The sequence below is a fragment of the Lampetra fluviatilis genome, chromosome 2 (assembly GCF_964198595.1).
Source record: "Lampetra fluviatilis chromosome 2, kcLamFluv1.1, whole genome shotgun sequence".
Lineage (NCBI taxonomy): Eukaryota > Metazoa > Chordata > Hyperoartia > Petromyzontiformes > Petromyzontidae > Lampetra > Lampetra fluviatilis.
This window is the reverse complement of record NC_136276.1, coordinates 33,425,762-33,451,662: the sequence shown is the minus strand read 5'-3', so window position 1 is coordinate 33,451,662 and position 25,901 is coordinate 33,425,762. Positions and strand designations below refer to the sequence as shown.

At 50.9% G+C, this 25,901-nt stretch overlaps 1 protein-coding gene across 9 annotated transcripts in view; it reads right to left on the bottom strand.

Moving 5' to 3' along the window:
• Positions 1-1,066: 1,066 nt before the first annotated feature.
• The window catches only part of LOC144946002 (KH domain-containing, RNA-binding, signal transduction-associated protein 2-like), a 59,174-nt gene continuing 34,339 nt past the window's right edge, over positions 1,067-25,901 (bottom strand). Inside the window, exons 6-13 of one of the 9 annotated variants that reach the window (XM_078874745.1) lie at positions 22,466-22,623; positions 21,697-21,895; positions 17,828-17,910; positions 15,023-15,081; positions 13,725-13,922; positions 10,825-12,481; positions 10,175-10,265; positions 1,067-2,555 (exon numbers count right to left, since the gene is read on the bottom strand). In XM_078874745.1, coding sequence (XP_078730871.1) covers positions 13,825-13,922; positions 15,023-15,081; positions 17,828-17,910; positions 21,697-21,895; positions 22,466-22,623 — 597 coding nt within the window. In that variant the 3' untranslated portion in view covers positions 1,067-2,555; positions 10,175-10,265; positions 10,825-12,481; positions 13,725-13,824. Of the gene's footprint in view, positions 2,556-2,758; positions 10,266-10,824; positions 12,482-13,724; positions 13,923-15,022; positions 15,082-17,827; positions 17,911-21,696; positions 21,896-22,465; positions 22,624-25,901 lie in introns of those variants that run through there. The other 8 variants (XM_078874766.1, XM_078874752.1, XM_078874772.1 and 5 more) reach the window with 8 other exon arrangements.

The window sequence follows — 25,901 nt, the reverse complement described above, 5'->3', positions numbered from 1 at the left end:
CGCCGGAGTAATTGCGCAGCTTCATGCGAAGGCAGAAATAGACCGGGACGGGTCAAACGCAAATGAAGGCACGGTGGTGTTTAGTGCCTTCATTGTTGAGATGAAAAACGCCGTGTAAATGGCCATGTACCCGTTCACATTCGTTAACACGCACACACATTAAAAAAAACGATTAACCCTGTAGCCTTTATTAAGGGTGTTGGGCCAAGTGGTGTTAGCGAGCACCTCAGAAACAGGATATGTATCTATCCTGGATGAATCCCGATGTGCTCAAGAGCTCTCTTTCACAGATGTTCATTGCACCTATTGGGGCCGGAATGGCAAAGTCGGGGGTGGTGTGGCCATAAAAATATAAAAACCCCGTGTCGCTCATGCGGTTTGTTTGGACATACTTCACCACGCTGGTCGGGGAGGGTCGGTGAAGGGAGCGGTGGTGGTTCAGAACCTGTTCAGATATCACTCGCCAGGAGTCGAACTCGTGCTTGCCGGGTTAACGGTGCCGAGTGCTTCCCGCTGCGTCACCGCTCCGCACGGATATCTAATGTCGATGCATGTGTAGAGGAGTAAAATGGGGACGTGACGTCAGGTGTGCCGTTCAGTGTGATGACGTCACGTCTCCTGGGGTACTTAGGGGATACCCCGTGACGTAAGCGGGGTCACCGTGGGAACGGGTAGAGCAAGCAGGGTGAAGAGGGAACCAGGGGTAGAGAGAGGGATCGAGTGGTGAGTCTGGGGAGAAGCCGGTGGTAGCCGTAGAAGTGCTTCTCTCTCCGCTCGGTGGAGTCGGCAGAGTCCACGATCCGACACGAGAGAGAGAGAGAGACCGGAGCTAGCTGGCAGGGAGCCGCACTCAGAGTAGGACCACCCCTAGCCCCTGGGAGTTGTGTACCCTGCTGTGTAATATTGTAACAGCTTTAATAAACCCTGGCGGAAGCCCTTAACTTAGCACCGTCTACGAGTACGTCCGTCGGAACTTCTCTACACATGTATAGATAATGCCTGTGTGTGTGTGCGTGTACACAGCGTGTGATGAACGCTCTGCTACAGATCAGGCAGCGTGCCATCGTGAGTTTCCGCAAGCAGCTTTATTGTTGTTATTAAGGGAGTACATTCGAGCGCACGTACATTGCACTTCTTTTCGCAACCGTGCGTAGCCAACCGTGCTGATTGAAGTTGCGGGGGGAAGGACAACACACCGACACACACAAAAAAAGCAGTTCTAAAGAAATGACGAGGGTGTACACACTCAATGAAGGTAGAGGCACTTCAAGGGAATCCATCTCCACACACCTACAAGAGACAAAAACAAAAGCAGTTCAAAGTTACTTCCAGCACTCACCGGCTCACTCCAGCCACTCGCTTTCACTGACGGTCAAGCCGCCTTCTTATCACTTCTGCGATAGCTACGGGCACGGAGACTGTTGCCGTGAACTTCACTCCTCCGTTACTTCCACCATGTCAAGGTCTGGATTGACAAAGGACCCCCCCCCCCCCCACGTGTACACTCCTGTCACTCGCCGACTGGCGGTCAATCACCTCCTTGTCACCCTTGGTACAGCTATTACCACGGTTGCCGAACTTCAATAATCGATCAAATAAATAATAAATAATAGGAATAATAACAATAGAAATAAAGCAATTCTATTATTATTAAAAATGTTATTTCTGTTATTATTTCTATTATTTTTTTCATTTTTTACCTACGTGACTTTACCGAACAAACCTAAGAGTATGAATCCTTGCAGTCACGAAAGCTTCAAATCTAGAATTCAATAATCGATTCCTCCCACCCGTTTTGAGGACTCGGTCTACTAGAGACATCCACGCTGCCTCCACCAGCCAACATTGGTAGGTCGCAACGCTTCTCTTTCTGCATCAAGCAATGCCTTCACGCCTTCAATAATGATTTGAAGCTTTCGTGACTGCAGGAATCCATCTCCCACCTGATGACGGACGCTTGTTTTGTGCCCGAAACGTCGTGATCTATTTTATTTTATACCTACGTGACTTTACCGAAAGAACCACCAAAGAGTGTCGCTTGTTGCTGGCCCGTTGGCGTTTTGGGCCCACTGTTTCCCCCACACCTCCGCTTAACACGATTGGCTACATATGGTGCGAAAGAAGTTCAAAATGCATACGTACAAATGTGATAGCGTGTTCCGCCTACTCAACACCACGGGTAGAGGTGTCCAGCAGGCACGGTCACCTGCACTACTGAGTCCCTGGGTTTGAATCCAGGTTTAAGCCGTCCGTGATTAAACTGAGTCAAGAGGTGCGAGTTGGTGGTCTCAACCCAATCATCAATAACCGCGATCGCAGGGCTTACCAGCTAAAATGGAACGTTGGCCCAACGTTGAATGTTTACTGAGTTAACAGCAGCGCAAATGACCTCTGAGCGCCGTCACTGCTTGCAAGAGGATTAGTTTCGGTGAAGGGTTTGGGTTTTTTTCCCGCAACGGATTCTCACCGCCGTTCGGCATCGCCTCCATTCTCGGGCAGAAGCGCGCAAATGAAAATTCATCACCGTGTGGACAGATCCATGGACAATCGCCAAGCTGTAATGAGAATGAATACATTGAATAAAATGTGCCGCTCTATAACACGAGGATGTATTAAATCTTCTTGGTTCTTTCGGTAAAGTCACGTAGACGCTGTCTCCCCGACAGACCTGGTCTTCACCTGAGGACGGCTGCTTGCGTTGTGGCCGAAACGTCGTGAGAATTATTTTATTATGTTTATTTTTTTTTTATTTCCCTTCTACGTGACTTTACCGAAAGAACCAAGAAGATGAATCCCTGCAGTCACGAAAGCTTTAAATCGAGATCTATTAAATATTAGTTATACATATATACCAACCGCGGGCCACATTAACATGACTAATCAAACGTAGCAACAAATGTGATGCCCGTACTGCGAAGAGGGCCCTGCACCGTGGACATGGATCGCAAGCTTCGGACCTCGTGGGACGTGGCAACCCAAAGGCTGTGGGGGGTGGCCTTGTGGGTGCAGTAGCCGTGGCGACCGACTCACCCTCGACACCGAGGGCAGGTGGGGAAGAGGGGCATGGGGAGGTCGGGGGCTCTGTTACCAACCGCGGGCCACATTAATCCACATCCCCATTGCCCGAAGGTGGGGGGGGGGGGGGGTACCGTGGGAGTTGCAAATAATAATGAAATATATACAACCGAGAAAATAAAAACAACGACAGAAATACACACACACACGCACGTGCTGCCTTGAGATTGCACTTTAAAAGCATTCGACTGCCTCGGGAAACACAAGGAGTGCGACATGGGAGGGGGGGAGGGGGGTGGGAGGAAAAGTTACAGAAGAAGACAAAAATAAATATGCAGTATTTTGACGTTGTTTATCTGACATTTCTTTGTAACAGAGGACAAACAGTCGACCACCGTCCCCCGTGAACACAACTGCTGGGGGGGGGGGATAGATAGCACTTGGAAAAGGCTTTTAAAGAAACTTGTATAGCAAGCGTCTCTCTGTGCCACTCCACCTGCCCCGCCACGGTTGCCACCTGAAGTGCACAAACCGGCACGGATCGTGTCACAATGTTTCCAGTCAACTCGAAAGATGTTTGCGGTGAAGATTCGCGTGCGATTAAGCCCGACGGGTGTGGTAGCCAGCCATAGCAGAATTCAGGATAGATAAAAGCAGATTGTATTGTCACGCATTGTGGCTTTTGCTGAGATTCGCCTCTCGTGGGAGGGGGTGGAGGGGGGGGGACAGTCATCTTCTGGTACTGCCATTTGAACGGCAACGGACCGAGTTGATGACTTGCACGTCGAGTTGGACAAATGCCGTTCGATGGCATCTGGGGTCGCTCGATGGATTCCATTTGTACCTCCTGCAAAAGCACGTCAAGTGGCGAGTGATCGAGTGATGGATAGCACGCTTCACCGTAGTTATAAGCAAACTCACACAGAGACCCACCGATTGCCATAGAGACCCACAGACTCACACATCGACTCATACTACACAATACAATTTGAAGGCCGTGTCACAATGCCGGAGGGCTGCAGAACGATCGACGCAACGGGCACAATCCAAGCCTTTTAATGTCTAATGTCATGAGAATCACTTGTATTGTTTTTAGTTTGTTGTCCTTGACATCGCACCTCCGATTAGTACGGTTGGCTACGTACGGTGCGAAAGAAGTTCCACGTGCGTACGTACAGACGATTTCTAGATCTTCCACGGCAGCTTCATCACAAACGCACGTACCGGATTGACAGGCTCTCACGCCAACATTTCCTTCTGAGAAGAGGGAGTCACACAAAAAATTGCGTCTCACAATCTGGCGAACCAGCCTGACTATTGAAAGCACAAAACGCCCGCATGAATAAACACACACACATTAATAAACACATACAGATTAATAAACACACGCACATTAATAAACACACACACACACACACATTAATATTGACACACGTTAATAAACACACATTAATACACACACACACATTAAGAAACACACACGCGCATTAATAAATACACACACAGAAGTGATTTCCCCCAAAACAGACTTCAACTGGGCTTGTAACACCGGGGAGTTGAAGATGGCACAAGAAACGTGTGCGTCGCCTTAGCAAAAATTAGACGCCACGGGTTCACGGACCGCTCGAGTCCACCGGGTTTCGCTGACTGCCGCCGTCTTGCCGGGTCGCGATTCGAGAGATTTTACTCACGGAATTGCGGGGGGGGGGGGGGAGCTGTGTGTGAATGAACGATGAAGCTGGCCAAATGGGATCTAAGGGAGGGAATAAGCCCTGCTGTAGAGACTTAACCACCTACCCACCCCATCGCCCACAAGACCTGTGGGAGCCACACATCCCGTTGCGTTGAGCAGAGGCTCGTTTGAGCATCAGGTACGACCGGGAGAAAGGCTCGGTAATTGGCTACGCCTTGCAATTGTGAATTTTGCAATTGCCACTTGTGTGTGCTGTGCGTTTGTTGAACGTCTTTCGCACTGTACGTAGCCAAGCGTGCTTATCGGATGTGCACTACTTATCCCTCCTTTTGTGTAATTTTCACGATTGTTATTTTTTTTATCGGATGTTCCCTTTGTTTTGTTCGGAGTTCGTACGTGCGATTGTTTCATTTATCCGTTGTTATTTTCTGTCGCTGCCGACTCCAGCTTGCATTTGGGGGGTGGGGGGGGGGCTGAACCACCGTTACAAAAAAAATGGCCTTCATATCTCATCGGGTTCACACCGCTTAAATCAAATGTCAACGCCTCTCAAATGGCAGACGATAAACCGCGCACGTAAAAAATATATATATATATAAATGCTGTTGTTAACCTGAATACATTACGCCATTATGGCCTCTACTCGTCCAATTACAACACAAAAAGGATGGCTCCCAATGTATTTGTACTTTTATGAACATTTCACGACGGCCGCGCTCCACTCCTTCATAAACCACCCGGCCACAACGTGAAGCTCGCCTCACTCGTGACTGACAAATGCTCCCCTCCTTCCCCCTCCCAAGTGAAACAGGTGACATCTACACCGCCCACAAGTTGAAAAGTGCCGGCAATCAGGGAAGCGGACAATGTTTAACGCACGCTCACACGTACACAAAGGCAAAGATCACCCGTGTAGCCTCCATAGACCGTTGAGGCAAGTGCGGTTAGCGAGCAGCACCGATGAAGGCCGCAATGGCACACGAGCGGGCGGGTGGCCTGTAGCACCACGCCCGGCCGCCTTTGTCTCCCCAGTGGCGATGATTTTACACACCGCAGCAGGTACTCATTTGAGGCCGAGTCGACCTAGAGAAGGCCCGGGACGGGTTCAGATAATCGTCACCTGGTGTTGGTGGCCGTGAGTGGGAATCGAACTCGGGTCGCCGGGTTTGCAGCGCAGCGCGCCGACAACTACACGACCACTCCCCGCACATATACTAAAGATACAAAGACAAAGATCCCCTGGACAGTCTTAACAGACTGTAGGTGCAAGTGCCGTTAGCGAGCACCTATAAAGGCCGGCACGGCACACGAGGGGGTGGGTGGCCAACAGCACCACGCCTGGCCGCCTTTGTCTCCCCAGTGGCGATGTTTACACATCGCACTAGGTACTCATTTGAGGCTGAGTCGACCTAGGGGAGGCCCAGGACCGGTTCAGATAATCGTCACCGGTGTTGACCGTGAGCGGGAACCCGGCTCACCAGGTTCGTAGCGCAGCATGCTAAGCGCTACATTACCGCTCCCCGCACATATCCATATACACACACACACCTCTCTATCATCTCCCCGCGCCCACGCCCACGCAATTTACTCGAGGAATAAGATTAGCGGGTCGTGCAAATTGGTTGGGGAAGAATGTTAATTGAACGGTGAAGGTTAGAGACTGGCACGGGCGTGAGGGCAACATTCTGCAATTACAGGACGAGGGACACCCAGCACCGTTCTCACTTACGACCACGACATCTCTCTCTCCATCGACTCAGTGAGAAGTCGTAATTAGCACTTCACAGCGTTGGCTCCCAACACCGGGGGAGGAGGGGGGGGGGCTGTTGCCCCCGCCCCCTCACCCCCACCTCGGTGGCCGGGTTCTGCTCCAGCCAGCTGCACTGCGGGTGTCCAGACACCAGACACCCGCACGATATTAACAAATATTTCTTAAGAGCCTCCCACAACAGTTTGCACCCCTGGTCGGCACGACACATTCACACGTTCGCAAACGCACATACATTCATACGGACGGTGCACCCACAGCCAACAACAACCGCCATTGTGCCAGGCTAGGTGCACCTTGAGGCCACGTAAGGTGTCGAAGGATCGCTGGCAGGAGGCCACGGAACAAACTCAGGTGCCATCGGTTGACTGACTGAGATGACTGGCAGATGCATCAACTGTGCTCCACACTTTGCCAACTTGCTGCGTATTATCCTCCCCGCTCTCCGCTCGTTGTTGTGAGCGTCGCTCCTCCACTCTCCGTTGTTGTTGGAGGGCGACTGCCTCCAACTGCCCAGTAGCGTCCTTCACGTGCCTTATCCACAGAGGCCGATCTTGACACCGCTGGTATATATATAAAATGTATTTTTAACTTATTTCGAACTCAGCTCTACATCCTCCTGGTCCTCATGAGTCCATCTCTTCTCTATCCCGTGCTGCACCCAATGAACCCCCTCTATCCAGTCAAACAGAATCTACTTGGACATGCAGTGGCTGGGCATGCGGGCTACATGACCCAGCCGACCCAGCCAACGCAGCCTCACCTGTCGGAAGAGCTTACTGTAACACAGTCTGGTTAAACCCAGGATGGATCGTAGGCAGACCAGCCTGAATCGTTTAAACCGGCGTAGATGTTCCTTTAAAGGGTTCCACATTTCGCAATGATTGAGAAGGGAGGGCACAACTGTGACCGAGAAGACCTCGAGCTTCGGATGGAAAGATAGACCAGGTAACTTCCACAGTGTTACGCAGCTGATGAAAAGAAAATGCCGCTCAACTGATTCGAAGTCAGACCTACGCTGCCAAACCGGAGCTGTTCATAAGTGTACACACACACACACTGCACACTCACGATAACCTAGGTCATAAGAGTTGTATTTCCTGGCTGCACCCCTAGTTACAGCTGACGCTTCATATATCAATGAGCAGTGGAACTGGTGTTGGCGCGGTGCTTTTAATGAGCCCACGTGAGCCAAGCCTGGCTGATCCTGTCACAAGGGATCCCAGACTGTGGCTCTCACACTCACATCTCAACCAGCACTGCCACACCTTTAAGGTGGCAAAGGCGCAGTCCTGCAATTTACGAGCTCACGCTACCGCTGGCGGAAGAACCTCCACTCGACAGAGCTCGAGAGAGAGAGAGAGAGTATTTGGCCAATTCTTCCACGCTGGTCAAATGTCTTGGAAGAGGTGGGAAATGCCCACACTTTGGCCCACTTCACGTGACATGCCAATCAAAGACTAACATCGTTGCACCGTTGGGCCAGCGTTGCGTGTTTACTGGGAACCAAGTGAACGTGGGAATGTTGGGCCATCGCTGGCATGTCATTGAACTAACGTTGGCCAAACATGGGCCCAATGTTCCACGTGCACGCGAGGCACCCAGTAACCATGCGACGTTCGCTCAACGTTGCCGTGTGGTTGGACCATCATTGGCCCAACGTTCCATGTTCACTGGGTAGTGCTGTCCTCTCTCTCTCAGAGGGTCTGTGGCATGTCGGGCCTCGCTCGACCTCTCTCTGTCCGCTGCCAGCCTCGCCGTGTTATTAAACCCTTTCCCGTTCTGAGACGTCTGCAAGTTGCAGGGTGGGGGCCCCGTTCTTTCGCAACGTACGTAGCCAACCGTGATAATTAGAGGGAATGGAAATTAGGTGGAGGGGTTTGGCGAGGAGAGGGGCAGGGGTGGGGTACGGAGAGGGAAGACGAATGTGGAGATGGCTACAGAGGGATGCACCTGGTAAATATGTAAGCGTTTGGGCCAACGTCAACAAACGTTGGACAGAGTCGAAAGTTTCTCGGGCATATTCCCGCAGGCTCACGGCCGAGCGATACTCTGCAAACAGAGACACGAATTACGCGCAAGAACGTGTTAACAGCATGCCGCCTCTGTGCCGTAGGAAAATCCATCAGCAGTTCCTGAAGAGGTGCATTGTGGTAATTTGAGAGCGGACTCCGCCGCTTTGGAGCTCCACCAATGATTAGGCAAGTCGATGGCAGATGCTGGCTCAAGGCTACGGTCATATTATTCAGAAAAAAAAGTGCCGCTTTTTTTTTTACTTACACCGAATTGGACGTTGCAATCGTTGGTTTCGACATCGCCGCCACCGCCAGCGGCGTCACCATGGTAAGAATTTGCGAGCGGAGCAATGGCCACGCGCTGGCGTGTTCACGCGCGCGCACAAACACCCGCGTGTTCACGCGCGCGCACAAACACCCGCGTGTTCACGCGCGCGCACAAACACCCGCGTGTTCACGCGCGCGCACAAACACCCGCGTGTTCACGCGCGCGCACAAACACCCGCGTGTTCACGCGCGCGCACAAACACCCGCGTGTTCACGCGCGCGCACAAACACCCGCGTGTTCACGCGCGCGCACAAACACCCGCGTGTTCACGCGCGCGCGCAACCGGCACGCGAAACGCGCTCTCGCTCGCTCGCCTGTTTACAACGTTTACATCGTCCCCAGAGAATTCACACGGCGCTCTCCAACATTGGCAAAGCAGCTGCAACACGGGCGCTAATGATTGCAAGCAGCACCGGGCGAAGTTAATTGACTCGAAGCTGCAGCACAGCTGGGTTTGTTAAAAACGACACCGCATCGGGAACGCGGGCAATGAGCCCCCTCCGCAGAAGTTACGGCGTTTGAAGCACGCGCGCGCAGAGTGACACGTGCCTCGGATCGGCACGGTTCGCTTATGTAAGGGTGCGAAAGAAGTTCAACATCCGTGTGCACGTACGTACGTTTGCCTATCGGTCGCCAGTCGAAACGTCGCAGCGGATAGCAACGCAAGAACGCATCGAGGAGCACCGCAGAGGGCAGAGTTGGGGGGGGGGCGACGGGGGTTGAGAGGGGAAAGAGAACGCGCGCTGGAAGGGGATACGGGAGATGGTGTGGATGCGACGAGAGAATGAGATACGGGGGGAACTCAGGCTTTCTCTTTAAGACCCCAGTTAACATTCCGTAAAAAGGAAGTTGCTTTTTTCTCCTTATCTGTCCCCAGTCTGGAACTCTCTCCGGCCAGACATCCGTGATGTCGGATATGAGAGGGCGGTGATGATGAGAGGGGGATACAAGGAACGCCGTTCCTTCCAATATTAGGAAGCCACTGGAGCTATGCACTTTTAAATCTCGATTGAAAACTAATTTATTGAGCAATACTTTGTTGGTGTTTAGTTAGTGGTCCTTCCCCCGCACCTCCGATTAGCACGGTTGGCTACGTACGGTACAAAAGAAGTTCAACAAACAAGCAGCGAGCAGAGAGGTGAGCTGCACGGGGAAGCGTCTGTTTTCACGGGGGGTGGGGAGAGGGGAAGGGATTCAAAATGGGGGTGGCCACAGCCAATTCACATGATTTACGGGAGTCTCGAGCCGATCTAGATGATGTCTTTGTACAGACTATAGACCAAGCGAAGGGAGGGCACCAAAGGCGATTTGTGCCGGCCCCATGTTGTGCTCTGATTCAACCCTGACCTCCATACCTTCGGAGCGTGCTCGTCCACTCGGCTCCACAGCCCATCCTTGTTTCTCCACTGTCTCGTCTTTTGCTTTCGTATACAGGGTCCCCCGTGGCTGCAAACACATCCCACCCATTACTCATTGGCGACCGTTAGAACTAACACAACGGCCTTTCTTGTGGGTGCTGTAAAGAAATAGAATGAGTCAGTGACACACGGGAGGCCGAAATTATAATATAAAGTAGGTGTGCCATGCCCAAATAAGGTTATCCCCTGGGCATGTGCTTGCCCTAATAAGGAGTTACGGACCAGGAATCGAGAGAATAGCGATTCCAAATCTACGCTCGATCGCATGCAAAAACCCGTAACAGCCATGCCTCCGTATGTCACGGACTCGTTCTGTCACGTCATAGTGCCTGACTATTCTACATTGCCATGAACATCTGCCATGAACAATCCACCGCTGGTTAAATGCCCTCACCACACTGGCACAGAGTGGCCGGATTGCCACGGGCACCATACCCCCCTTAACGTGTGGCCCATGTGCCAGCGATCAGTGGCCTGGAGGTGGCCTGGGGGTGTCCCCCCCACCCCTCACCATCCCAAAAAAATAGGGGGGGGGCGGTGGTGGGGGCCTTGCACAAGCGGCAAAATTCCGGATCGCGATCACTCACCAGTCGAGCGGCTGACAGGGCGAGCACGTCGTGCCCCTGTGGTTGGCGGCGACCCACGGGTCATCTGCGGAGAGACACAGTTGGGCCCTCTGTTAGGTCAGGCCGGCGTTGTTTAGAAATTAAAAGGCTATGATTTTTTGTAAAATGTAATTTTAACAAAATTAGTGTATTAATAATTCGCGGCCGAAGTGAACGAAAAAATATGTATAATCGCCAGCGAAATGTCGCTAAGTAGTCGAACTTTAATTGTTGTGGGTTTATTCTCCAACACACCGGTGTGCTGAAGTAGTAACCAATTGACACGTTTTGTTCACGTGACAAACCTTACTCATTGGCCGTGTCGGGTGGTGGTGAGTTTAACGACACAATTAATATTTACGTGATCTAACCCAACGAAAAAAGTGTATCATGAAAAATATATAACGCACGCAAAGGTCACGGCATGAGATGGGGAAGGTGTCCCAGCTGATAATTACAAAAATAATTTACTTAAAATTTTGGGGTATTTGATTAAGTATATGTCACATCTGTAACCTATATCGTAGCTTTTGTTATGCTGGATAATGCGCAGGGCACGTGGAGTGGAATTGTAAATGGAAGTCGTGTGTACACTGTGAAACGTGATGAAGGGAATGCGGAGTTAGTAACGCGTTATGATTCTGGCTTTATTACAAATGTTGGGTCGGCGGTTTATCGTTGGATCATTTGCGCAAATTTATTTTAAGTGCGATCGTTTTAGGTGAGGGAGCAGCGAGAGTTTAAGAACAATGAGTTTGGTCATTTAACGATCCGTGGTGATATTCACGTTACGTTTAAAACAGCATTTATCATTTTAATGTTTTATTATAAAGCCATTATACAAGCAATATTTTTTGTACGGTCCGAAAATATAATTTGTTGTAGGTTAGGGTTTACACTATTTATTCACAAATGTCTTTTGTGCGTAGCTGCACGGTCGTCCCAACAGCCCACACAGGGCACCGCTCGAATGCTAAATCAATTATGTGCACGATTTACAGTACTGGTTTATGTTAAATATCTTATATTTTTCTGGTTTTGTCCATTAATTTACGCGTGACTTGTTGACATTTCCCCCTTCCCCCCGCCCCCCCAAATTTAGCCTGGTCGATTGTACGTTAGGCGTCGCTTCACGTGAAGAAGCATTCATTCACAGCTCTCAGCAGAGCAGTAGAGCCCCCTACGTATGCGAGAACGCCCCACGGAAGTAGACACCACAGAACTACCTCTGAGAAGGGCGCACGGAAGTGGACACCACAGAGCTACCTCTGACATCCCTTCCAAGTGACTCCTGGGTTCACACCGAGCAGGGGGCAAGCCACTTGCCACTCGCTCCGACAACATGACAGCGAGGTTTGTCGCACGACATTCGAACCGCGATGCTTTAATTCCCACGGCTGGAATTTCGCCAAATTAAGTGACAAGGGTAATGTTTGGGGTGAGTGGAGTTTTACGATTACCTGGAGGGGAAAGGGGTCGTGGCCGTGGATTAACTGCAGAATTACCTCGAGCTTTTTTTTTTGCCAGGGCCTTAAAAACGACGACTGATTGTCCTTCACAGCTGTCGGCCGTACACGCGAGCCGCTGTGTGCGAGCTCGGCTCGTTAGCGCTAGCCAATAGAGACCCATCGTCTCGCTGCTACAAATCATACACAGAACACATTCGCAGAAGGAGGGAAGCACTTCGCACAAGAGCCGTTAAGTATATTTTAAATATATGTTACTCTAAACCTGGTTATTTTATTGGTGGAGTTAGTCGGGTTTGATTTTTTTTTTCACATGTACGTTATTTTTGTAACAATTCAGAACGGTATAAAACGTATTTGTTGTTGTCATGCTATAATGTACATATGGATAGAGAATGGAATTTAAATATTCAACTTAGGCACATTTATAATGGCTTTTTTTTGTTTGCGATTTAAAATGATAATTCTAGATTTTTTAAACCAAAATTTTAGTCCGTTTAAAATAAGCAGGTTTACAGTAATAGCCATGTGACCGGGTCACATTTTATTCATTTTTAAAAGTTAATCAACATTTAAACAGGGAAGGGAAAAATAAAACTTTTTTTTATCATATATAACATTAACACATTACACTTAAGGAAACATTTTAAATAAATATAAAATATTTGTGTTTTGATTTATGGTTAAATTCATTTATGAGCTTTTACACTGTTTTATAGAGTTCAAGGGGTCTTTATTTTTTTTCATCAGATTTACACAAAGATTATTGCCATTTACATTGATTTTCTTTCCTTTTTTTACGAAGTCACACTCGGGTTAAATCATTTAAGGCTTCAGGAAGCCTTCCCAAAGCAGGTCAGCTTGGTCGATTAGTATGATGCAGTGTTACACGGTTTATTTTATGAGATTTATACAAAAAAAATCACTTCAGCATGATTTTTTGAAACATCTTAACATTAGACTTGGTACAGAGAGAGAGAGACTTAATTTAATGCTTTCCATTGGTAAGTTAATACATTTTTATTATTACTATAAATAAAAAACAGAAGATGAATATGCACATTAAGTAAATAAAATTTACATTATTGTTTTTTTATTTTACAAACCAAGTGAAACTGCACTTCTTATAATAATTTAAAAATAATTTAAACCTACTTTTCATATTACAACTTCAAATGCAAATACAACTCAACCGACGGTCCGTATCACGTAAACGTAGTGTTATCTCTCCACCCCTCTTCCCCGGTAGAGGATCGTTAATCAATTACCTGTACCGCCTAAATCAGGACGTGGCAACGGCCAGCCACGTCAGCGAGCACCGACGCGTATCGATCCACCGCTCGTTCGCAAATCTGTTTATGATCGCAGAGATTCGAGGAAATTAAGATTGCGGCGTCGAACACAAAGAGATTAAACCTGTGAAGGATTTCCTGTGGCCCCTTTACGTTTCTGAGATTTAGCGCTGTGGTCAGCGGTGGCGGCGGCGGCGGCGGCGGCGAGGCACGCCGTGCCATCATCAGTAGCGACTGTAGGGGTGCTCCCGGTAGGCCCCCTTAGGTGTCCGCACAGCCGGGGCCTTCATGTGGTTGCCCGTCTCCCTCCAGTCTTCCTCGTCTTTGAACAGAGACACGGGCACGCCATCGCAATCACGATGCGTGCATTCTCAGCAGCGTCGAAATGGCTCTCGCGTCGCGGAAGTGCCGTGCGGAGCGGCGACCCGTAGGGTTTGACGCAGAGATCCACAGAGAACCCGTAGACTTACACAGAGGTCCATAGCAGCACGTTGAGCGGCACATGCTTAAACAGAGATTAATCGACTCACGTAGAGTCCCATAGACTTATACAAAGATGTATATATATACATACATAGACATCTATAGCTTTATCAGAAATCCATAGACTTTCAGAGAGACCCAGAGACTCGCATAGCGATTCAGTGACAGAGACCCACGTCATCCGAGAGAATACAATACTCACAAGGATGCCCGTAGACTCACTGACAATACACAGTACAATTTTAATTTATATACCGTCTTAGTTTGATCGCAACCCAAGACGCGGTGCAAAAACAGTGGGCACATTTATTTCACGGAGAGAGAGGCAGTCAGTCAGAGGCAGAGGAGAAGCTCCTGAGTCTGAATTTGAACTGGTGGCAGGGAGTCGTTAGCATGAACAGGTTAAAGGGTTCCATCGCCGATTGCGTCATTTCCTCTACTCGTGGCCTTACGTTCTCTCGCCGAGTCAGGCTTCCAGGGGTGAATGGGTTTGAGTTTCACCACGTAGGCCATGTTGGAGCACGGGACAGGGGGGGTTCAATTGAGCCGCATTGGGTACAAAATTCATGCCAGACTCGGCAAACGGCTGTCTGCAAAACGCCCAGTAAATATGGAACGTTGGGTCGTCACGTTGAACCAACGTTGGGCCAACGATGTCCACCACATGCCAACGTTGAGGCGACGTTGCACGATTCCTGGCCGCGTAAAAAAAAACAAAAGAAAAACTCAACATTCGTGGGTCGTGGACCTGGACCGAAATAAATTGTCCCGTAAAAAAATAAAATCTGCGTGCTCAAACTGAACGCATTACGCCCCGTTGCGGCCTCTCCTTGACGATTACCGTGGGGGCCCCTCGTACCGCGCCCAGCCACGTGCGTGAGAGCCGACGGCAGCTACCCCCCGGTGGGGACACGTGGGGTGAGCTCGTCGCGGACGTACCGTACGTGTGGTAGGCCTCCTCCCTGGTGCACGTCTCGTACTCGTAGTAGTCCAGGGCGCTGCGAGAGAGCACAAGCGGATTCACTATTGGAACTGCTTCTTGGTTCTTTCGGTAAAGTCACGTAGAATGGAAATAATAAAATAATAAAAATAAAACATAATAAAATAATTCTCACGACGTTTCGGCCACAACGCAAGCAGCCGTCCTCAGGTGAAGAACAGGTCTGTCGGGAAGACAGACTTTTACCGACAGACTCTTCCCGACAGACCTGTTCTTCACCTGAGGATGGCTGCTTGCGTTGTGGCCGAAACGTCGTGAGAATTATTTTATTATGATTTATGTTATTATTTCCATTCTACGTGACTTTACCGAAAGAACCAAGAAGATGAATCCCTGCAGTCACGAAAGCTTTAAATTGAAATTGGAACTGCTTTTTGCGTCTAGTTTGTTGCCCTTACCCCGCACCTCCCGATTGCCACGGTTGGCTACGTACGGTGCGAAAGAAGTTCAACATACGGTACGTTAACAGGCAACGCACGTTCCTCTTGCTGTCTCATCCTTGCCGATCTCGTCAAGGAACGTAAACCATCACGCCAACTCCGGCCATCCTCGCAGCAGCAGAAGCGGCGGCTTTTGGATAACCGTCAAAGACGGCCACCGCATCGAACGCTTTCAGATGCGCTTCTGCGGTCGTCTGGAACGCTCTTCCTTCCGATATTAGGGAGCTATGCACTTTGAAATCTAGATTAAAAACTCGTTTCTTGAGAACGAAATTTCGTGGTTGGTTTGTTGTCCCTCCGCCGCACCCCCACTTAGCACGGTTGCCTACATAAAGAAGAAGTTCAACAAATTTTAAACATTTCTTTTTTATTTTACCAGGTAAGGCCCACTGAGCTGTACAGCTATTTTTCAGAAGCAACCTGGCTGTCACAAATGACAGCTCAACGAAGTGGCTTGTCGCCATGCGGAGATTTATAGCGGCCAAATACTGTACTCGAAAGGCATGCTTCTAAATGTGGAGCGAAAAACCGGAGGATCCGGAGAAAAATCCACGCGGAATCAATGTAGGGCCATGCAGTTTGTCGGGGTCTCGAATGGGGTGAGGGGAGGGGGTGATTTCTCCTTGCCCCCCCCCCCCCCCCCCGCGGAGCCCCACGGATTTCACCACTTCCGTGAAGCAAATTCTTTAAGCACGAGGTGGCTAAGTCATGACCAGCGTGGGGAAGTATGGTAAAAAAAAATACCTCATGACCAACACAAGGATGGGGGGGGGGGGGTTGGGCCTTCATCCAGCGTAGTGACAAACAGGACGACACAGGCAGGCAGTCGCCGCCCCACATCTCCACGGAGCAGTCTGTCAATGTAATCACTCGACCTGCGCTTGCAGTCGTATTGAAATCGTCGGTCAAGCGTAGCGGCAGAATTTGATCACCTGCAGCAGGCCGAACGCCATGAAACTCACCGAGAGGGCCTGGGGCCTACCCCCCACCCCCTACTAGCAGCAGCAGCAGGGGTTGCAACAACGCCGTGTCTCATGGGCACGCTCGCATGGGTTGCTGGCACGGGCCCTGGAGTGAGCAATGAAATGTGAACGGCGGGGTCTCCCCCGCCCCCCGCCCACACCCCACCTTCCCCCATGTCCAGATCTCACCACGCCAGTATTCGTAGCCTGGAGCATTGGCCGCCCAAACCCGCGCGGCCAATGAGACCTCGTGCAGTTGCACCGCCTGCACGCTGCGCAAATGGCTCAATGGCAACACGTGCCAGCGGTTTTCCGCAGCTCAGCTCCGGTGCTCACCGCAGGGTGCGTGATTAAAGGCCTGGGATCTCGCACGCGCGGGGAGGGAGGGGAGGGTGGAAGGGATGAGGAGAGGGAAGGGGAGGAGGGGTGGGGAGGGGAGGGAGGCTTCTCTCGAGGGGGATTCTCTGCTACGTGACATTTTCCATTCCGTCCGTCGCGCCTCGCCTGCGCAAGCCGCATCCCAAACGCCCCCCCCCCCCCGAGCGAGTCGCTGCCGAAGCGGAGGAGGGGGACAAACCCCTTACCCCCCCCCCCCCACGGTAGCTCACGGCGACACCGTGACACGGGGGGGGGGGGGGGTGACCCGGGTCAAATGGTGACCGGGTGAAATTGTGCGTGAAAACACCGAGCGGGCGGCGGAGGAGGGTGAGGCGGAGGGATGATGCGCGCGAGAGCAGCGGTGGTGCTGCCGATTTGGTGGGGGAGGGTGCCTCTTAGCGGTAGTTTCATTTTGGAGGCCCCCCCCCGTTCATTTCAGTTTGTAAAATTATTTTGAGATAGCAGAAGAGACGAGGATGACAGCTGCAGATTATGCAGTGAGATGAGAGGAAAGGTGCAGGCAAGGTATAGATACGAGAGAGATATTTAATTGGCTGTTTCGGTGGCGATTAGCTCGTCGCAACTTCGGCGGGGGGTTTGACGGTTTGTGCCTTGAGGTTGTCACGTGGGACGTTCAGTATGACGCCCGGCGTTTCGCGACACACGCTTCTTCAGGAACTGAAACGTCGGAGAGCTCTTAGCTCGTTATGTTGATCAGTAATTGACTGAGCTGATGAGTGACGCACCCCAATTTTGTTTGTATCTCCTAAGGGCTCCCCCCCTACGCTCGATTTGCTCGTGCCTACAGCCAGCCGCTCTCCAGCCAGCCACCTACAGCCGCCAGTGAGCAAGGGCTCTGGCTCACCCCGCACTACCGTGCTCCACTCCTCCTCCCCCAGCGCCCACCACCATATATCTCTCGCTCGGCGCGCGACGCAGACGCAAAGCGAGCGAGCGCACGCACCTCTGGCTCCCGCTTGCGTAGTCGCTCTCGTATCCGTCGAACGCCGAGTCCTCGTAGGAAGCTTCGTAGCCATCGCTGTATGCCTGGGGAGCAACGTGTGACGGTAACAGATAAAGGCGCAGCCCTGCAATCGCCTGCTCACGATACCCGCTGGCAGAAGAGGCGTCCGCTCGAAGGAACTCTCGATAGAGTGTCCACAAAGAGGCAATTTGACCTCCTCTCTTCCACACGACCAGCTAAATGCGGCGCACCCAATGTACATTGCTGGGTAGATAGAGCCCGGGAAAAATAAATGATTATCTACATTTGCAAGGTGCTTGTCGTGCTTCAAGGAAATGGAGTTTAACTGCCGACCTCTGGATGGCAAGTCCAGTGGCGCTATTGGGGCAGCTTCAATGTCTCCAACAAAAAATCAAGCGATCAGCGAGGCCGCAGGCGTGACATTTTACGTTTGATCGTCATCCGTTCGGCCTGGTTCTGCATGCAGGTGAGATGAAAGGTTTTGATCATGAGTTGAGGTGATGTTTTATCCCAACACTAAAAGCCTTAATTCATCTATTACTCCACTACCATTATAAATTTGAGCAGGGAAAAAAAACGTAATTAGCATATGCAAAGTAGACATTCTGATAAGCCACAAATTAATTAAAACGGCGAGTGGATTCGTGGTTTTTACTTTAAAAAGTGGAGCCTTTTGGTTCGCTGCCTTTCAGCCGCCGCGCTGAAACAGACTGATTACACAGGACCCTAATTAACGGATGCAAATTTTTGCGGAGACAAAAATAATATAGATTATAAAACGACGCCCCGCGTGGCTCGAGCGAGAGGGAGGGAGGGAGGGAGAGCTGGGTGCGAACCCACGTGGTGCTAACACCGGCCCTGTCCCCGGCGCAAACAGCAGCTCCGGAAAACTGCGCCGACGAAACAGTCACTCGGTAACGGCGCCACCGGAATTCATCCGGCGACACGCGGCGATGTGCGTATGCATCCACAAATAAAGCCCCCCCCCACCCCCCCCCACCGGTGAAACTGTCAATGTTGTTACATTTTCTCCATCTCTTTCGAGTGACCACGGATGATGGCTGCCGTGCTGGACCGGTCAACGTCATGGTTAGTTGGCAGAGAGAGGAAGCCCGTCACGGATATGAGTGAAAAAGAGCTTCACAGCTCATCGGATTTCTCGAGGATAAATAAAGATTCTGATTCTGGAGTGACGCAATCGCCTCGGGTGTGAGCGCTGCGTAGACACACCTCCTGCCATTACCTGCTACTTTATGGTTGCACATAAACTAAACAATTTCATATTATTTTACCAGGTAAGGCCTACTGAGCTATTTAGCTATTTTTCAGAAGCGACCTGCCCACAAATGATTGCTCAACCAAGTGGCTTGTCACGTGCAAATTTAGAGCAGCCAATTTCTCTAAATGTTGATTTCTAAATGTGGAGGGAAAAATCGGAGGACCCGAAGAAAAATCCGCACGACCATGGGGAGAGCGTGCAAACTTCAAATATGCAACGGGCATCAGGGTCGGGATCGAACCCTGGGCCTCCTGCATACCAGGCGAAGTAGTTAACATCTCGATTTAAAGCTTTCGTGACAGCAGGGATTCATCTTCTTGGTTCTTTCAGGAAAATTCACGTAGAATGGAAATAATAAAATAATAAAAATAAAACATAATTAAATAATTCTCACGACTTTTCGGCCACAACGCAAGCAGCCGTCCTCAGGTGGAGAATAGGTCTGTCGAGAAGACAAGAGACTCTGTCTTCTCGACAGACCTTATTATGTTTTATTTTTATTATTTTATTTTTTCCATTCTACGTGACTTTACCGAAATAACCAATAAGATAGTTAACATCTCCTAGCCACCGTTGGCCTACGGGTGAAGATTGCCCTTCCGAAAGCAGTGGCACGAGCGAGCAATTGCAGGGCTGCGCCTCTACCTCCGTATGAAAGCCGCATGCGGAATTACGACGATGAACAAACATCCGAGGTGCAATCCCAAGGCTCCGGCCCTCGTTGAATGAGATTTTTTTTTTTTTACGCGCACGATCGCGTAAAATGCTGTCTAAATAGACAGATGGCACACGGGGGCCGTGAATTAACGTGCCTCAATTAAGCGATCGGTAATTACCTTGTGATAAGTGCTAAACGTAGGAATATTAAGCCCGCCATTGCGGGTTGCACGCGGCCCCCCACGAATGCCCACGTTTCATAGGTAAGGGGGGGCGGGGGGGTCACATAACCAGCCGTCACATCTCAACCAGCACGTCTGTAAGGTACGCACGTGACCTTAATGTTTGACCCGGTAAGAGCCCATGCAGACCAGGAGTGTCCTAATTGGCACGTGCCGGGTTTGTTGTTATGCCGGGTGAGCAAATCTTAAATTATTCAAAGCTGGTGCGTACACAAAGACAAAGTTAGCCCCACCCCATTCTGTAGGCTGAGCCGACCTAGGGGAGGCCCAGGACCAGTTCGGATAACCGTCACTGGTGTTGGCAACCATGAGCGGGAATCAAACTCGGCTAGCCGAGGATTCATAGTGCAGGGCGCTAACCACTACACTACACACAAGACACACACACACAAACTGACACAGACACTCGCACGCGACATCTATACCCACTAACCGCTACACTAACTGCTACACTACACACAAGACACACACACAAACACGCGCTATATAAATATATATATATACCATCTAACCGCTACACTACACACAAGACACACACACGCACGTGCGCTCTATACCCACAGAGCGGCCACCGCCCCATCGACGTGAGCTCGCCACACGCTTGAAAGCGTCGTCTCATCCCAGACAGCGGAGGTGTCGCAAGGGCCCTCATGCGTGGCCGGTAGGGTCGACATTTTTGCGTAACCACAGCCAGATGACTGCGTCCCATCCGACGAAAAAATATATATCCAAATTACAAGTAATTTGGATATATATATGTTCGTCATTTCATTAGGTTTGCAATTTGTAATTGGGCTATTTAAATGGTGCGCCATTAAGTGATCGGTCATTTGTACCCACATGATACGAGGCAGTGTTAATTGGCAACCCGGAGCTTGTTATATTTTTCCTCCAGTAATTTGTAATTCGAATGCATTTTTGCCCATCTCTGGTGCGACAATTCAGGGTTGCAGTCTCAGAGACACGGGGGCCCTTAGCTCAGGGGTTTTGAGACTGACTTCGTATTCCACTTGGGCGGTCAGTCACCTCCTTAAATCTGTTTCAAATCGCTACCGGCATTGTTACTGTTCCCATAAGCGTCACTCACAGATTCCACTCACTCACCCACTCACCACACCGCAGGTGATAATAACAATCTACTCACTCAACTACTCACTCACCACACCTCCGATTAGCATGGATGGCGATGCATGGTGCAAACGAAGTTCAACATATAACAAACTCAGAATTTAAATGTTGTGGATTTGCTCTCCAACACATCGATGTGTAACGAATTGGCACGTTCTGTTTACGTGACAAACCTTACTAGTTGGCTGTGTTGGGTGGTGGCGGGTTTAACGACACATTTTTTTATATTTATGCAATCTTACCCCAAAAAACGGTATTATTAAAACAACATACTGCAGGTCACTCACCACACTGCAGATCACAACAACAACTCACACACTCGCCCACTGACTCCCTCACCACACTCTAGGTCGGAGTATTTTCTTTCTTCCATTGCCCTGCTCAACAGAGGTTCTGCATAGGGGTCATGTACGTTGAACTTCCTTTGAACTGTGCTCGGAGGTGCATCGGGGTTAGGGGCTCGGAGTATAACTCACGCGTTCCGCGTAGTGGTCACGGATCGAAGTTACGTATTCTACGTAGGGGTCAGGGGTCAAACTCACGTATTCCGCGTAGGGGTCCGGCGCTGCTGCGGCAGCTCTGGGCGGCAGCGGCGGGGGTGGAGGCACGCGGGGCGCGGGGCGGCCGTGGTGGGGAGGCCGGCCAATGCCAGGGCGAGCGAGCAGCACTGCCCCCTTCCCAGGTAGCGTCGCCCCCCTGGGCACCAGGGCAGCCCGCAGGCGAGGTGCACTGCCGAGACCCCTGGGGGGTGGGGCAGGGGACGGTGACACGGGTGGTTCGTTTTCGTCTTGTTTATTTTTACACCGCCGTTGCTGAGCGCAAGCCCGAAGGCCCGGAACGGCAAGCGGCCAGCAAACAAACAGCGCTGGTGACGCAGCTCAGAGTTAGCGCCAACAGCGGCAAGGGAGCGAGTGACTGGTCACAGATCAAACGTCAAAGCGTCTCCTCTGTAGAAACTAGGATAAGGATTTCAGAAAGTGCTTAAAATCCATTGCATCTGAATGTACCTTTCTAAATACGAACGAGGTGTACAGCGCGGTATTATTACGATGAATATTATAATCAGCTGCTCAACTCTCGTCGAGGCTCATCGACTCGGTTTCCCACGTCGGCAAGTTCACCGATGACATTTACTCCTGCAGGCGAAAACTGACAGCCGCCCGGGCCACTCCAAGACCCTTGCAACGGGGCTTAGAGCTACACACCCGGTCCACCGATCAAGTTGCCGTGGGGACGCGGCGGCAGCGATTGACGGCGACACGCGCCGGCGGCAGGGACGCGGGGGGAGGACCGAAGGAGAGGCCGACCGACCTGGCCGCGGGCGGGAGGGCGGGTGGCACCGGGTGGACGCAGCCCCCCTTGGGTGCAGTGCCTCCCCGAACCCTCGGCGGCGTGGCCGGAGATTCGGCCGAGCCGTTGAGGAACGTCAGCTCCCGCAGCTGCTCCAAGCGGATCTCGTCGTTGTAGTCCTGGGCGCGTGAGAATGACAAATCGGGGGGGGGGGGGGGGGGGTGGCGAGGAGGCCACGGCGTCAGGCGGCCATTTACGATGAGCAAAGGTGGTTGCCACGCTGCCACGCTGGTGCGTTCGCAGCGAATCGTCGTCTATCAAGCGTCGAGGGTTAGCACCACCCCCCCCCCTCCCCCCACAGCCGGTCTCCCCTTAGAATGTTGGTTACCTCTTTCCCACCTCCTCTTCCCACCCCCCCCCCCCCCCCCCCCAATATATACAGGGGTGCTTCAAAAAGAATGTGAACACTTCTGAGAATTTGCAACAATACCACGAGACGTGTACCTCCGAGCTCTGGAGACCACCTGGAGAAGAGTCCAGGCACGTGTTGACAATGATGGCGAACAAGTGGAGACTCTTTGACTTTTTGAAGCTATTAACATACATTTGTGTTCACGTTACAGCGTATTATCCGTTCATTATCCATTAAAAACGAGAGTCCCATGTAAGTGTTAACATCTTTTTGAAGCAGCCTGTATATAAGCTCTCACTACCTCCCAGCCCGACAGAAGATCCCAACATGTTGGGTCATCGAGCCTTCCAAACTCCATCTTCGTGTGGTTCTGAAGCGCTGAACCTCCTGCCCCCCCCCGACCCCCCGATGTTTCTGTCCCCCTCCTAAGAAACCATCGGCACGTGGTATCCGGGCTGCGTGCTTGCCAGAATAAAAACGTAAAAAAAAAGAGTCGAGGCTGAAGTCACTTATTCCCCTTGTTCCACCGGCGGTCAAGCCAAACGACAGCGTCAGGAGCAGTAGCGGAGTGGATCGCCGCGATGTCTGCTTCGTGTTTGTGAATCGGGGCATTTGCGTCGTTATAGAAGTTTCACGGTCTGTCCTGGATGACCCACAGTCGCACACCACTGCAGAGTTTTTAATGTTCCATTTGTGCATCAGGTATGCGGCATCGACTGCCATGGTTTGTGCAGTGGATGTGGTTTAGGGTGGACCGTGAGCTTCGTGGAACATCAAACCCAGGGAGCTTCTGCGTTGGGTCTTCCACGAGGTGTTCGTTTGCGAGCTCTTTTGAACTCCATTCAGCTTCATTCAGTTCTCGGCGTGATGTTAAATCAATGAATCGATGCATTGCTTCACCCGTTGGTGTGCGCGGCCTTCCGTGCGTCGGCAGCAGCCGTCTCTAAGCTCGGCTAACAAGGCAGCGGCGACGTGAACAATCGCATCCAGGCACCCCAGGGCAGGCAGGGGGGGTGGGGGGGAAGCTTAAGCAGTTTTCTTAGCATTGATCTCAAGGGTCTTTTCAATGTAATTGTGCAACAGGCTTAAGTAATTACATTAAGCGAGGCCATTGTGTTTTACGTGTACGCAACGCAAGGCGCTGCTGCTCCTGCTGCTGCCAATGTGGCCGTCTCGAGGTCTCCCCGGCCAGATGGCAGATCGATGGATCGGTCGACACCACGATGGTGACGATGGCGACGATGGCGACGATGATGAAGACGCTGCACTGCGCCGCCATTTTCACATTGTTTTTTTGCTCTTTGCTCAAATAATTTTTTGACGGTGATTTTTCAAACAACAGGAACACGGCGCAGTTCTTTCAGGACCTGCTGGTGGTTCTTTGCATAATGCACAGAGGGCTGTTTGCTTTTTACACCATAACGTGTGTTGTTTCAGACCTGCACTAAGATTCTGCTGCAATTAAACTTTTGTCATCATGAACACATCTGTTTTTCTGCCCAGGACTGCTTAGTCATTCCTTAACTACAGCTGACTCAACGTAAGCACCCCATTCAAGTGTTTCTCATCATTACAACCTATAACGCTTAGAACACACACGTACAGAGACACACTTCCTGAATATTATGACATCATATAATCAGCGCTCCGTCGATTGCCCCAGGAAACCTTTTTTACAAAGCACTCATTTAAAATGCGTAATAGCTTTTATGTTTACAGCGTTAATTATTGTCGTGAACGTAATTCTTAATAAGTAAATATAAATAAATAAACGGATTCGATTAGCCACACAAGCGGCGGAGGAAAGGCTTCTCTACCTTCAGCCACATACAAACCATCAATCAGAGTCCAGAGAGAGAGAGAGAGACGAGCGAATATCAATTACCATTATGATGCTTCGCTTTGTCTGGATTAACGAAGGCCCCTGTAATTAGAATTGAGATTGCTCACGATCTCTCCTCCTGGCCTCAAGCGGCACACACCGTCGCTTGGTGTTCAACGCCGAGTTATTTATTTATTTATCTACTTGTGTATTTATTCGACTGAGGTATGTGGCTCTTTTTGGGCAGCGACCTGGCCACGAATGACAGCTCAACGAAGTGGCTTATCACGTGGGAAATTTATAGCAGCCAAACACTCGTGATGTTGATCCTTAAACGTGGAGGGAAAACCCGGAGGAGCCGGAGAAAAATCCACGCGACCACCGCGGGAGACACGTGCAAACTCCAAATATACAGCAGGCGTCAGGGTCGGGTTCGAATCCACGACCTCTTGCATACCAGACAAAGGAGTTAACATCTCGCAACAGCGAGATGGGCCGCATCTCACTGCTGCCCGAGCCCCAAGGTTCCGATCACACAAAGATCACCCGTGTAGCCTTTAACAGACCATTGAGGCAGAGTGCTGTTAGCGAGCGCCTGTGAAGGCCAGCAAGGCAAATGAATGGGATATTGTCGCCAGCACCAGACCCGGCCGCGATGTTTACAAATTGCACCCGGTACTTATTTGAGGCTGAGTCGACCTAGAAGAGGCCCAGGACCGGTTCAGATAATAGTCACCGGTGTCGGTAGCCGAACTCGGATGGCCCCATTGGTTGCTACCGCTCCCCACACACGCACTCACACACGTGCACACCCGGGCAGACACACACACGTGCACACGCGCACACACGCGCAGACACACACACACGCGCACACACGCGCAGACACACACGTGCACACACGCGCAGACACACACACACGTGCAGACACACGCGCACACAGACACACGCGCACACAAGCGGAACAACGAACACCCGCGGCGGAGGTGAGGGGGTTATACTGGAGCTGGAAAAAAAGACGGATTCTATGTTTAATGCAAGCTTCGCCCACGGGGCAAAATCGCGTTTAGTATGCAAAAAACAAAAGCCTCCTGCCATCCGCCGCTCGGCAGGGGAGGCGGTCGGCAGCGGTGTGAGAGAGAGGGGTCGCGCGAGGGGTCAAGAACGGCACCGAGACGGGGAGAGGGCGAGACGCAGTGAAGGGAAAGGTCGATAGGGAAGGAAGA